At 46.6% G+C, this 12,232-nt stretch overlaps 1 protein-coding gene across 3 annotated transcripts in view; it reads right to left on the minus strand.

Moving 5' to 3' along the window:
- Nucleotides 1-4,511: 4,511 nt before the first annotated feature.
- PMEPA1 (prostate transmembrane protein, androgen induced 1) overlaps nt 4,512-12,232 on the minus strand; it is a 40,278-nt gene continuing 32,557 nt past the window's right edge. For 2 of the 3 annotated variants that reach the window (XM_083873403.1, XM_083873405.1), the window contains 3 exons: nt 11,321-11,475; nt 5,363-5,416; nt 4,512-5,270 (listed from right to left, as the gene is read on the minus strand). In XM_083873403.1, the coding sequence (XP_083729529.1) occupies nt 4,704-5,270; nt 5,363-5,416; nt 11,321-11,475 (776 nt within the window). In that variant the 3' untranslated portion in view covers nt 4,512-4,703. The remainder of the gene's footprint in view (nt 5,271-5,362; nt 5,417-11,320; nt 11,476-12,232) is intronic. The other variant, XM_083873404.1, reaches the window with a different exon arrangement.

Raw genomic sequence — 12,232 nt, forward strand, 5'->3', positions numbered from 1 at the left:
TAGATAAGTACTGCATTGCATGTGCTGTCAATAGTTTACATAAGTTTAAATTGAACAGAACTCAGGATACAGGACTGCCTATAACAAACTCCAAAGCCAACACAATGCAACTGGAAGTTTAAGAAAATATTAATACAATGAAATGTGTCTATAAGGCAGGCAAATTAGGACTTTAATGTTGTCCTTCATGAGCTTCTATAGTACAGCAAAAATTTGAAGCGCAGTTTCTGGAAAAGTTGTTTTTTTTTTTTTTCTTTTGTAGCTTTGTGTTGTACACAGAAAATCTCTGAGCAGTACAGAGACAGAAGAGATTAAAATTCATTCTGTTCTGGCCTAGCACTGTTAATGCTACACATTTGATTCAGTCTTTTCCCAATCCTTAGGAAAAAATATTGGGCTTTGATTTATTTTTTTTTAATATAGCAGTTAGTGCAATTTTATAATTCAATACACATACAAAAGGGTGATTCTCCAGAAAGCAACTGGATTTCCTTAGACCCCCACTTAAGACAGAATGAATTTTGTAACACTTATGGAAACAACACGCTGGATTAGTAAAGCTGAATCCTCAAACCGGTGTAACCAAGGGTTGTGAAGGGAACACGTGTTTGACCAGCCCCAAATGAAACCCATCCTTTCTCCCCACCAGAATCAACAAAGCCACGTTCCCATTCCAGGCCAGTAAGGTTTGGGGGGGCACTTTAAGGATGCTGTTTGCCATACTGTAAGCTAAGAAACTCTGTAAGATGAACAACCCCTTTTAAAGCTAACGCGACGTAAAACTCCGAGCAAAAAAGGCAGGCTAGGACGTGAGGTTGCTAAGCATTAGCAATGCCTTGAGTCTTCTGCATTTCTTTAAAAACAAATCACTTTCAAGGGGGCTGAATCTCTGTGCTGGCAGCTGCAGGACACTCTAGCACCGCTCTCCACTGAGCTGCACCAAGGCCAGAGGGAACGGGGCATCAGCGAGGGTGTGCAAAGCAAATTCCCTGCCTTGGTGGCAATTAGGGATGTGGGAATGGGGAAGAAATGGACCCCGAGGCGAGAAGTAACATTAAATAGTAGTAATAATAATAATAACAATAACAACAACAATAATAATAATAATTAAAAAGAAGAACAGACCATTATTTCTAAACACCCATTCAGAACTTGGAGTTGATCTGGGCCCCAGATCTGGTATTCGCACTTGAAATACACAAGTTCTCAGGACTGCAAAGAGAGGGATGGACAGAAGAAAGACAAAAGATAACAACTGAGCTCTGCTGAGGAGCTGCACCCACTGCCTGGGGCCTGGGGCTCTCCCCAGTGGAGCTGCAGCAGACCAGGGAAAGGTGGCAGCTTGGGGCTTGCGCATGGATGGGCTGAAAGGCATCGTTTGCAACAGAAATTTGGTGTTGATGAGCCACCCCGTTTCACACTCATTAAACTCCCCAAACTGGAGAAAGAGGTAAATGAAACCAGACCCAGGAACCCAACAAACTGATCACTCAACTGCAGAGCTTGGGGTGATGCTAGACAAATAAAAGCTCACACTGGGAGAAGACTGGGGAGGGAGGAGAAAAAATAGGGGGAAAACAAAGAGAATCGGTTGAAATTTTGAGGACTTTCAAGCATGAGAGCTGGGTTCAATTGCACTGCATCTTCAGACCCTCTCCCGCTACCCCTCTGTGCCTATCCAGCCCCTGCCCACTTCCCTGACTTTTCCACGGGGTTTGGTGGCCAGGTGACACCCTGTGACACGACAATCTCGCTCCTGAACAACCTCTGGTCCCCACACCACCTCTTCACTCACTGCTCAGTTTTAAACATGTGATGCATATTCCACCCAAAATCTGCTGAGGTAACCGTATTTTTTTTTAATAGCAAACAAAACTAGTTCAGATCACTGAACAACCCCCCCCCCACTCCCTCCCCACCCCCCAAAAAAACAAAACAAAACAAAAAAAAAAACAAACACCCAACCCCAACAACACTATTCACGCATTTTGGCTCAAGAGGGCAGTAGATATTATATTTCGCTTTCTCTTTTGGTTGGTATCTCATTTACAATATCCACCACAGATTCCTACCTTCCCTGGGTAGGATAATGTGCATAAAACGTGTTCAAGTTCCTTAAGAACAGTCGGAGCAGAGCAGCGGCCAAGGGAGCAGCAGGTGTGGCCAGGCACAGGGAGCTGCTCCGGAAAAAAAGGGACTGGAAAAGTGAATGCAAGGTCCAAAGGAGCAAGAGACCAGACGCTGGTTACTCGTAACGCTAACGATGATTTTTGTGTCCCCCTCTCTTAATAAGGGAGGGTTACTTGTTTCTTTAATAAGGCACTAAATAGACATGTTACATAAAGGAAAGATACATTTTAAAACCTCGTACAAATTCATCAGTTTTGTACCTTTCGTGACAAACTAGATTTATTCCTTTGCGTTACTTTTTTTTTTTTGTGGCTTTTTTTTTTTTTTCCTTTTTTTTTTCTTTTAGGTCATCAAAATTTAGGTAACGTGACTGTAAAACTATGAAGATTTCAAGAGCTGTGGAAAAGCGGTTTGAAATATTGAGAAGGTACAGGACTATTTCTAGGCAGAAATAAAAAAAAAAAGCAAAAAGCAAAAAAAGAATAATGATCAAACTTCAAGTTCAGCTATTCATCATCTTCTTTAAAATATATATAAATATTGTTCAAATGGTCAGAACTTCAAAACCGTTCTCATGGTTACGTTTTATTTTTTTTTCTTTTTTCAAGTAATAAAAAAGTTGCTTAAAAACAATAGTTATTGCCTTTATATCTTTCATTTATGTCACTCTACTAGATAGCATCCTGCAGGAAATCAAATCACACCCCCTTGTAAAATCCTCGCTGTCTGTGGCTCCCTGCCGACCCTTCCTCGCGCTCGGAGAGACGGGACCCACAAGGGGATTTTTCCCTTTTGCCTTCTCCCCCTGGCTCTCTCAGGTTTCCCACTCACTCACTCAGTCACCTACGAATTCACCGTGAGGGTGAGGCCCCTACCAGACACCGAGGTGACAGAAAATGTAAACAAGAGCAGAGCAAGACAAAACGCTTCCGAAACCGAGATAAATTAACCACGCGCAATGCCCGGCGGCGGGAGGGCAGCGGGACCTGGGGGGAGGATGTCCCAGAAGAGGTAAAGGGGGGTTGCTTCTAAAGCCTTAAGCATTATTTTTGTAGCCTTTAATTAATACAACACAGGAGCAGATTCATCTCCATCTACGGTACCTGGTGCCTCTTTTAGCTGGATAACAAACGTAAAAAATAGCGACAACCAGGGACGGCGGAGCCGCGGGACACGGCTGCTCCCGTTTATCCCAAATTGAGGTTTGGGAGGTTGAAACAAAATGAAAATGATGTTCACCACCACCACCACCACACTTTCCACCTTGTCTTTTCAATGAGACATTTAAACCCAGCTGAAGGGCAGCCAGTGGGTGCGTTTACCAGTCCCTCACATCGGCTTCCACAACCACTGCTTTGGCTCCAACAGGGCCCTTCAGTTGAACATGGAAAGAAATAAACCAAAAAACACTTTTGTTCCTTCAGACACAGAAGTTTATTCTCAACCCCCACCACCCTCCCCTCCAAAAAAGTTAGAGGTTGTCCAAAAAAAAAAAAAAAAAAAAAAAAAGAAAAAAAAAAAGAAAAAAAAAAAAGAAAAAAGAAAAATCAAGTAATTTTTTGCCTGCTTCAGTCATTCCTGACTGCGGGAAGCAGGGAGTTTTCATTTTTACCTTGTTACTCCAATAATCCTACCGGATGACAAACAGACACACACACCAAACTCCTCTTGCTTTGTAGGGAATGTATAAAAGCCGTGGCTGTCGGCGGCCACGCGCGGGGACTCTGGAAATTAAGGATTTGCATAAGCTGCAGTCTCGCTCACCGCTCCTCCCAGGGCTGGCATCTCCACTCCAGCGATCCTCCTCCCCTTCCAGCTACTTTGTTCTTCACTTCCACATAGATCCCTTAACAGGTTCATGGTAGACATGATAGAGGCTTTGACCAACACAAGCACTGACATATTTATATTAAAAAATAGTGCAAAATTTCAACATTTATATAAATAACTCTAAACCCCTGCTTTTGATTTTTTTTTTTTGTTTTTTGTTTTTTTACAATGTAATACATGCTTTTTGAGTTGGCACTCAAAAAAATTGCCATTTTTCTTCTAGTTCAGAAAACAACTTTTTTTTTTTTGAATAGGCCTCTTCTAATACAAAAATACTCCTGCTCCTTACACATACACTTTCTCTTATTTTTAATATATATTTATATATTTATATTGCAGATCTTTAAACAAAATGGTTTTTGTGCAAATATTTTGTTTTTAAAGATAAGTGAAATAATCAAACAAAAAAAAAAAGCATTCACACACAGCCCAACTAGAAACAAACAAAAAAAAAAGACTACAGTTGATTTTTTTTTTCCTTTTTAAACGTCTAGACACAGCTCAATAAAGAAATGTTTTTGCAAGCTTGGTAGGCTTGTGCATTCAGACCAGACATAACAAGTAAATATTTATACACGGAGAGATGGGGAAGGGCTTCTTTTTTTTTTTTTCTCTTTGCTCATCTTCCTCAACTCTCTCATTCTCTCTCCTTTTCCTTTTAACGAGAAGTGCAGAGTGTTTCATTTACTTTCTTGCCTTTTTTTTCCCACTTTTTTCCTCTTTTTTTTTTTCTTTTTTTTTTTTTAAAAGGGGTGCCCTTTTTGTTTCTCTTTCTCTTTGTTCCACGCCGTCGTCGTCGTCGTCGTCGTTGTGCTCTCAAGGCCATTGATCTGTGAGGGATGGAGTCTGCTGCCCTCCAAGATTGGGGGCATCCCGTTGTTGTTCTGCTGGTGCTGGTAGAAGGTGGAGCCGGGGTAGTGGCCGATCACCTCGCTGTAGGTCGGCGGCGGCCCCTCCATCCTCCCGCTGCTGCCGTAGCAGGTGGCGCTGATGCCAGAGTTACTGCTGGGGGGGCACGGCCCCCCGAACACCGAGTTATCTATCAAGTCACTGTCGAAGATGGTTCTGTTTGGGGGGGCCCGCACCGACTCCCTGTTGAGCTCCATCTGCTGCTCGGGGTCGCGCAGCTGCAGCGTGCAGGGTCCCTGGTAGGGCGGGGGCTCCTCGCCGTCCGACAGGGAGATGGTGGGCGGCAGGTCGATCTCGTGCTGCAGGTAGGGGTAGGTGGGCTGGAAACGGTTGAAGCGGTCCCTCTGCAGGAAGGAGGGCACTGCCAGGCGCTCGCTGGGCCGCGGGGTGTAGATCTGCTGCTGGAAAAGGGAGAGGAGGGAAAAGAGGGTGAGAGGTGTGTGAGGATGCTGTGGCACCAGGGAATGGGCGGTGACACCTGCAGCGTCCTCACCTCGGTGATGCCGGTCCCCGACACGGTGCTTTCCGAAGGCCACAGGCTCCCCTCCTGCATGGGAAAGGAGAAGAGAGGGCAGGGTGAGTCTGATGCCAGGGGGAGGTTAAGACCCCTCTGCAAACAGCTCGTGCCAGGTGTCACCCAGAGAAGACATTGCCACCAACGTGTTCCTGCCCCGCCTGCACCAACTCCAACCACCATCTCCATTTAGGATCGTGTGTGCTGGGCATCACGTGCATATCTGCTTGTTACCACATCACCACTGAAAAAACACCCCTTTGGATCAAAATTTCCCTCCCCTTGCACCTCCGTCCCCATTTAATGGATGGTTTGCAGAATGAATGATGAGAATGGCACCAGCAAACAACCCTCTCCTGTTTGCAGACCTCCCCCCTCTCGCCCCCACACCCCCAGCACAGTTCTTTTCCCTGGTTCAAACATGCCAGAGGAGTATTTTTCAATTTGTGATCCATGAGCCGTGGGTGATTCACAAGACATCAAAAAAATGCTCCATGAAATAATGACAAGATTAAAAAAAAAAAAAAAAAAAAAAAAAGAACAATTAAAAAAAAATCAACAAAAACCAAACCCAAAAAAAACCCCTCACACCCACATTCTGATGCTCACAACCACGGACAGCATGAGAAAATAAAGATAATAAGTGAAAAACCAAATGTTAAGCCTAATTTTGATTTGGCTAAAAAAAAATAAAGGAAAAAAACCTGTAGCAACAGGATGGTTTCAGAGTATTTTTTCCCCAAAGAGTAAGTGGTCCTTGGCTTAAATAGATTGAAAGACTCAAGTGTAGAGACTTTCTTGCACTGCAAGCATCATCCTCATCCTGAGATCCAAACCTCAGTGCCAACAACCCCAGGCAAGGTGAAGCCACAATTTCCCCTCAAACCCTGAGACTGGTTTACTATTCATGATCAAAACAAACAAACAAAGGTTCTTCCCATCTGCTGGTGATACTCTGAGCACACACACTTCACCCCAGACTTTTTTGCCTTAGGAACTGCAATATTTAAATATTGCTAATATTCACATATAGCAACATCCCTCTGGCAGGCAGAGCTGGAGGAAAACAGCCAGAAGGCTTGTAATTATAACTCGGAACTTCCCAGTTTCTTGCAGGTGAATCTCCAGTTCTGGCACTAGTAAACCAGGCACAGGCAGAAGTATTTAGCACCAGTGAGTAAAAAAAAAAAATAAATGCCAGGGGAAAAAGAAACCCCCTTTTTCCCTTTAAGTGTTGCACTGAGAGGCTACTCTGAGCAAGCCGCACACCTTCCTCCTATGAGAACTCCTATTTCTCTACCTGCCCTAAACACAGCACCAGCACCACACTAAAATCTCCAGAAAAACCACCCATTATATCCCCCACCTTCCTGTTTTCTCATTTTTCCTCAATTCTGGATTGTATTTTCTCCACTGGCATAGCACATGGTATCAGAGAGAATCCATCAGGTTCTGGGTTTTGAAGCTCACTCTGCACACAAACCTCAAGGCAGGGCTGGTGCCAGTGCAAGGAAAATGGCAATTTAAATGGAAATGAGACCACTCAGAGTCTTCCCCCTTCTCCATGGCTATTTCAGGAGCATCTCCTTGGAGCAGAGGTGAAGTGCCACAACACCAGCACCTCCCCTGGCCACAGCTGAGGAATGTGCTGGCTGAGCTGCAGCCCCATGGCCCTTCCCGAGCAAGACAACCCTGTTTCATTCCAGACCTCCAGACTCCAACGTGCCACTGTTTACACAGGCTTCAACTGTTTAGTCTGGTCCATTTTACATGGATTTCTTGCCTGCAGGGAGAGTCTGCAGTCAAAATCCCCCAACAGGCAACACATCCAAGAGGAACTGCATCTGCCACAGGACAAATCCTCACCTCTCAACTCTGTGCTCAGGCACTGAACACTAAAGGGCCCGGGGAGGATTTCCAGTGCCACCACAGGCACTGCCAGCCTGTCACCTCATCCCAGAGGACGCCAAGGCAGTGGGCAGGAGCGGGAAGCACTCCCAAAATTGTTTACTTTGCTGTGCCCCCGTGGCAGACTTCCTGAGCAGCGAGTACCCTGCTGCCTTCTGCTAGATGTTTTATATTTAACTTGGCAGTGGGCAGTGCCATGGCAATATCCCATCTGCTCCCCCCCTTTCCCGGGAGTGATGTCAGGCAGCTCCCCACGAGGGTGAGCTGCAGCCTGGTGCTTTCCCAGCCCTGCCAGGCTCAGCTGGGACATCCTGCTGTGGCAGGTGATGGGTAGGGCTGCTCCACCCCAAAACATGCCCTACCCCTCAGTGCCCACTCACCCAGAGCTGCCCCAAGGTCCTGCCCGTGTGTTTGGAATCAAAGCTCTGGCTCACACAGCTCTGGCTCTGTTTGTACAGATGAGGTCCAGGAATGATGCCCTGGGCAACACGTGGATGGCAAGAGTAGCAAACCAGCAGAAACAGCATTAAAATGGGATGTGCAGAGAGAGGAGGAGCAGACAGGAGACCCATTTTCTGGAGGAGCTGATTTCTGCAGCCATTATTAACCACCTCTCCCAGGACTCCAGGGCCTGGCCATGCTCCTGGCCATGGCTGATTGTCCACAGGCACCCAGTGCTCCCCAACACCGACCCCTGCCTCACACACTACCAGGAAACCCATCAGGGGAGCAGCTCAGCTCCCCTAAAAACTCCATAGCAAGATTAAAACTGCTGGAAATCAATAGCTGGAGGAGGGCAAAGCCTCAGGGACAGAATACATCCCTGCTTTTAGCCTTCACTGTGGCCCTGGGATGGCTCCATGGCCCCACTCAGCCAAGCAAAACTGCAGGAGCAACATCACTGCAAACCCTCAGCCTCTGCTCTGATTTTCAGAATAGTCAGGACTTGAATCCATCTCAACAATGAACAGTCTAGAAAGCCACAGGCTTCTGAAATGAAAGGTGAGATTCTGCTGTCTGGTGAGCAATACAGCTGTAAAAACCTCCACAAGTACTGCAGGACTTGCTGCAGAACCTAAAATTACTTTCAAATTTCTTTTTAGACATCAATCTTCAACTTTTTTAGAACTACCTGTTTTAGTGATGTCAGAGAATTTTCTCTGTAAGGCTGCATGGCACAGATTAAGTCTCTGAGCCTTCAGGAAGAATCATTTTCTATTTTGGGGGACAAAGGTGTGCTTGGAAATGGCACTTACACTGCTTTTTCTTGGGGGAGTGGGATACCACTGTTCCAAAGGTTCAGGGATAATGCCATTCTTATAGCAAAAGAAAAAAGTTATTAGTAGCATTTTTTAAATATTCTTAGTTCTGGAAAATAAAAGGGACTTGTCATGAGCAGACAAGAGCTTAAGTACAGCGAGAACAGTGATGGAGAAACGCATGAAGTAATGCAAAAACTGCTTGCCAGCGAGAGCCGCATTAAAAAACCCTTTAGGGAAATTAATTTCTCCTTCAGCTGTAATTTTTGAACTGCAGCAACAAAAAAGGACAACTCCAGCAGACCCAGCAGCATCCTGACCATGGGATGAACTGCTTTAATATTTCAGCAGATGAAAAGCGTGAATGCAGCTCCAGTGCCCGTCTGCGGTCACGACACCAAAAAATGAAGTTTGGGATTTAAAATGCCCAACACCAGTTCAGTGCAAGTTTAATGGATTGCATGAACCAGTATCCAGCCCAGTGTGGCCTCTGCCTGCCAGGCTCCAGCCCTGCTTCAGACTGGAGCTGTTTTCCACTGGCAGACATGCTGTGCTGAGCCTGAAAGGTGCTGCCTTTAAGGTCTTTATTATCCTGGATCCCACTGTAATGAACTTCCCACTCATTAGCACACCAGGGGCTTCTCTGTCCCATCAGGAACGCGCTGGGACCACAGGGAATCTCTGCTGCCACTCCATCAGTGCTGCACACACAGCATGGACAGGGCAGGGAGATGGGGAACGGCCATAAAGATGGGAAAAAGTAAAGGAAGAACCAAAATTATATATTCCTATTTCTCTCCTTAGCTCCAAAAAAGGTTTTGAAGGCTCCATGTCCTCGCTGGGGTTGAGCAGAGGGCACAGATGTCAAATGCTGCTGAAAAGCCATTTAATCACTGATGTGTCTGAAGGCTGAATTAGTAACAGGGCTGAGGCAAAAAATGGCTGGAAATTTTGGGCTGGTAAAATTTAAGATAGAAAAAAATAATAAAGGGGAAAAAGGAATTGTTTTTTAAAGAGTCATTGTTTCATTCAACCTGAAATTTTGGGTCAATCACCATGTGATTTTCTCTTTTCTTTCCACCTTAGCCTTCTTAACTCTTTTTAAAGAAAATAAAAAGCAGGCCACTTAAGAAATCAGAAATTACTGTGTTAAAATAAAGAGGCCCTGATGTGAACTTTGCTTTGAAAATGTAAAACGACACATTTGGCATCGTGCAGGTAAAGCATTCTGGACATGATAATACAGTGAAAAAGCCTGAAAATGGGAAAACAATGTTCCTGCTATTTTAAATAACTCATGTGCTCCAATGCCCACACTCTGCTGCTGCTGGAAGTGGGTGCACAGGACCGTAAGAGGAACGTAAGATTTCCGGGTGGAGCTGGGATATGTGTGGGGAGCTGCTCTGATGCCCAAGGCAGGGAGGTGCCTGAGCCATCTCCACCCTCACACCAGCTGCTTAAACATGGGATCAGGCATCCCGTGGGATCAGGCATTCCCAGCACTCCCATCCTGCTGCAGCACTGACCCCGAGCTGGGATCATGCTGAGCCCTCTGGAGAGGAGCTCCACAGCCCGTGGAATGAGGAGTTAATGGGGTTGGGGTTTGCACAGCTCTCCTTCCCACGGGGCATCCCCATCACAGAACAGCCAAGAAGAGACCTCTCTGTCTGCTGCTCGTGGTGTGTGACAAAAACAGCAGCTATGAGGGACAGCCCTGGGCAGCCTGCAACTGCACTGAAGGCTGGCTTAGTGAAAGAGCTTAGATATCCCCCTCTCAAAAAAAAAAAAAAAAATAGAGTAAAGAAAATGGAAAAATAGAAGAAAACTCCCCCAAGCAATCCCTGTATTTGATCTTTTTCCTGCAGCAAGTATGGGTTTGATTCAGGGGAACACAGCCCCACACACAGCATCCCACAGCACCAGCAGCCTGCCCTGGCAGCCTGCAGAGGAGGAGGAATGCAGCAGTGACCTTGAGGGAGCCCTATTTAAAGCCTTATTTAAGACCCTTCAGGGTGAATGGTAAAAAAGAGAAGTATCAGTACAAGACATCCCTGCACTGAAGAGAGCCATGGAGACAGCAGTGAACAGTATATGCCCAACCTCCAAGAAAACGCGATGCCTTTTCTCTATACATCCTTCTGAGTCTCTCTGAGCCACTGCATTTGAGGAAACTGCATGAACCAACATCTGCCTCGAGGCTGGCGAGGCATCCCCTCAAATCCCTGTCAGAGGTACAATTCACACATTTCTCCTCAGGCTTTTATGAAGCCAGGAGCCCTGGGTTACAAAGCCTCTCACACATCCCCTTGGAGAGAGCTCAGCTCATCTGGCTGACAAGTGTTTTCTGCCCCTTCCACTGCAGTAATGGCAGCAGCACTGGTGAAAACTGGAGCAAGTCAGTCAGGATTTCCTGCTCTCTTGCAGGGCAGGCAGGAAGTTTTTATATAGTTCACTTCAGACTCCAACTGGAGCTAAAGGACTGGATGGTTTGGGACTGCTAAACCAAGGCATATGAACCCCAACCAGTTGGGGGTGGTGCTTTCAGGAACAGGACATGCCAAGAACAGCCTCATGCAGTCTCTTCACTAACGTAAAATCCAAATTTTAAAGCTCAGGGTAAAGATAGAGGCTATGGCTGTCCATACATCAGCACACACAGCACCCTAAAGAGCCAGAGGCACCCCTAAAACGCCCCCTCAGCCCCAGTAACAGAGGGAGATGATGCCAAGGCCAAGGATAAGCTGGCATGGAGGAGCAGGGTGTGACTTACTGAGGAGAGGTTCTCATCTCGCCGCCTGCCCTGGCTGTGCCGGCTGATGAAGGATCGCGCAGAGAGTTTGTAGTGGTTCAGCAGACACGTGATCACCACCACCATCACCATCATCACCACCACGATTATGATTATCTGTACAAACTCCAACTCCGCTGCAAGAGAGAGAGACAGACAGAAAGACTTTGAGCCATCAGGAACAGCAGCAGGTAATTGAGCACAAGAAGAACTGAAGTGGCTGAGACATCGCTGACAATACTGTGCCCTCCCTGTTACAGCTCTCATACGTGGGCTCCGTGTGCCCTGAGCCCACAATAACCTCATTCATTCACTTTTTTAGTGTCACAGAAGAGTCTCCAGGAGGGATTTTTGCAGACAATCTAAATTGCAGAGTGTTTCCTGGCTATAGCACAGACTGGCCTTCCCAAAGACCTCCCGGGTGTCCCCAGCACAAACACAAAACCAGGACAAAACCTGGGCACAAAACCAGGAGCATCCCAGCGCCTCTCTTGGGGCTGCAGAGCCATAAGCCAACATAATTCATCCTAATGAAACAGTTCAGCTAAATTTCTGCAGTTCTCTTCCCAACCCCACCACTCCTTCCTCTGGTGAGGACGGGACTGAGCCCTCCTTGGCACATCCCTGCACAAGCCCAGGTTCCCTCTGGTCCCAGGGGTCAGACAGTGGTGGCCCAGGGAAGAGCACAGCACAGCAGGCAGTGGCAGCCCCCTGTCTCTGAGGCTGCCCACCCTGCACAGGAAGCAGGCGGGGAGACCTCCTGCTTTTGGGTGAGACGCCAGATGGGTGCGATGCGTCTGCCACGGGGCCACATCCCACAGCTCCAGACAGCCCTGGGCTCAGGGCTCGGCCAGCTGACAGTGGCAGCTTGAGTGGCTTGAACTGGCAGAAAGG

This window comes from Zosterops lateralis (genome assembly GCF_965231275.1).
Source record: "Zosterops lateralis genome assembly, chromosome: 16".
Classification (NCBI taxonomy): domain Eukaryota; kingdom Metazoa; phylum Chordata; class Aves; order Passeriformes; family Zosteropidae; genus Zosterops; species Zosterops lateralis.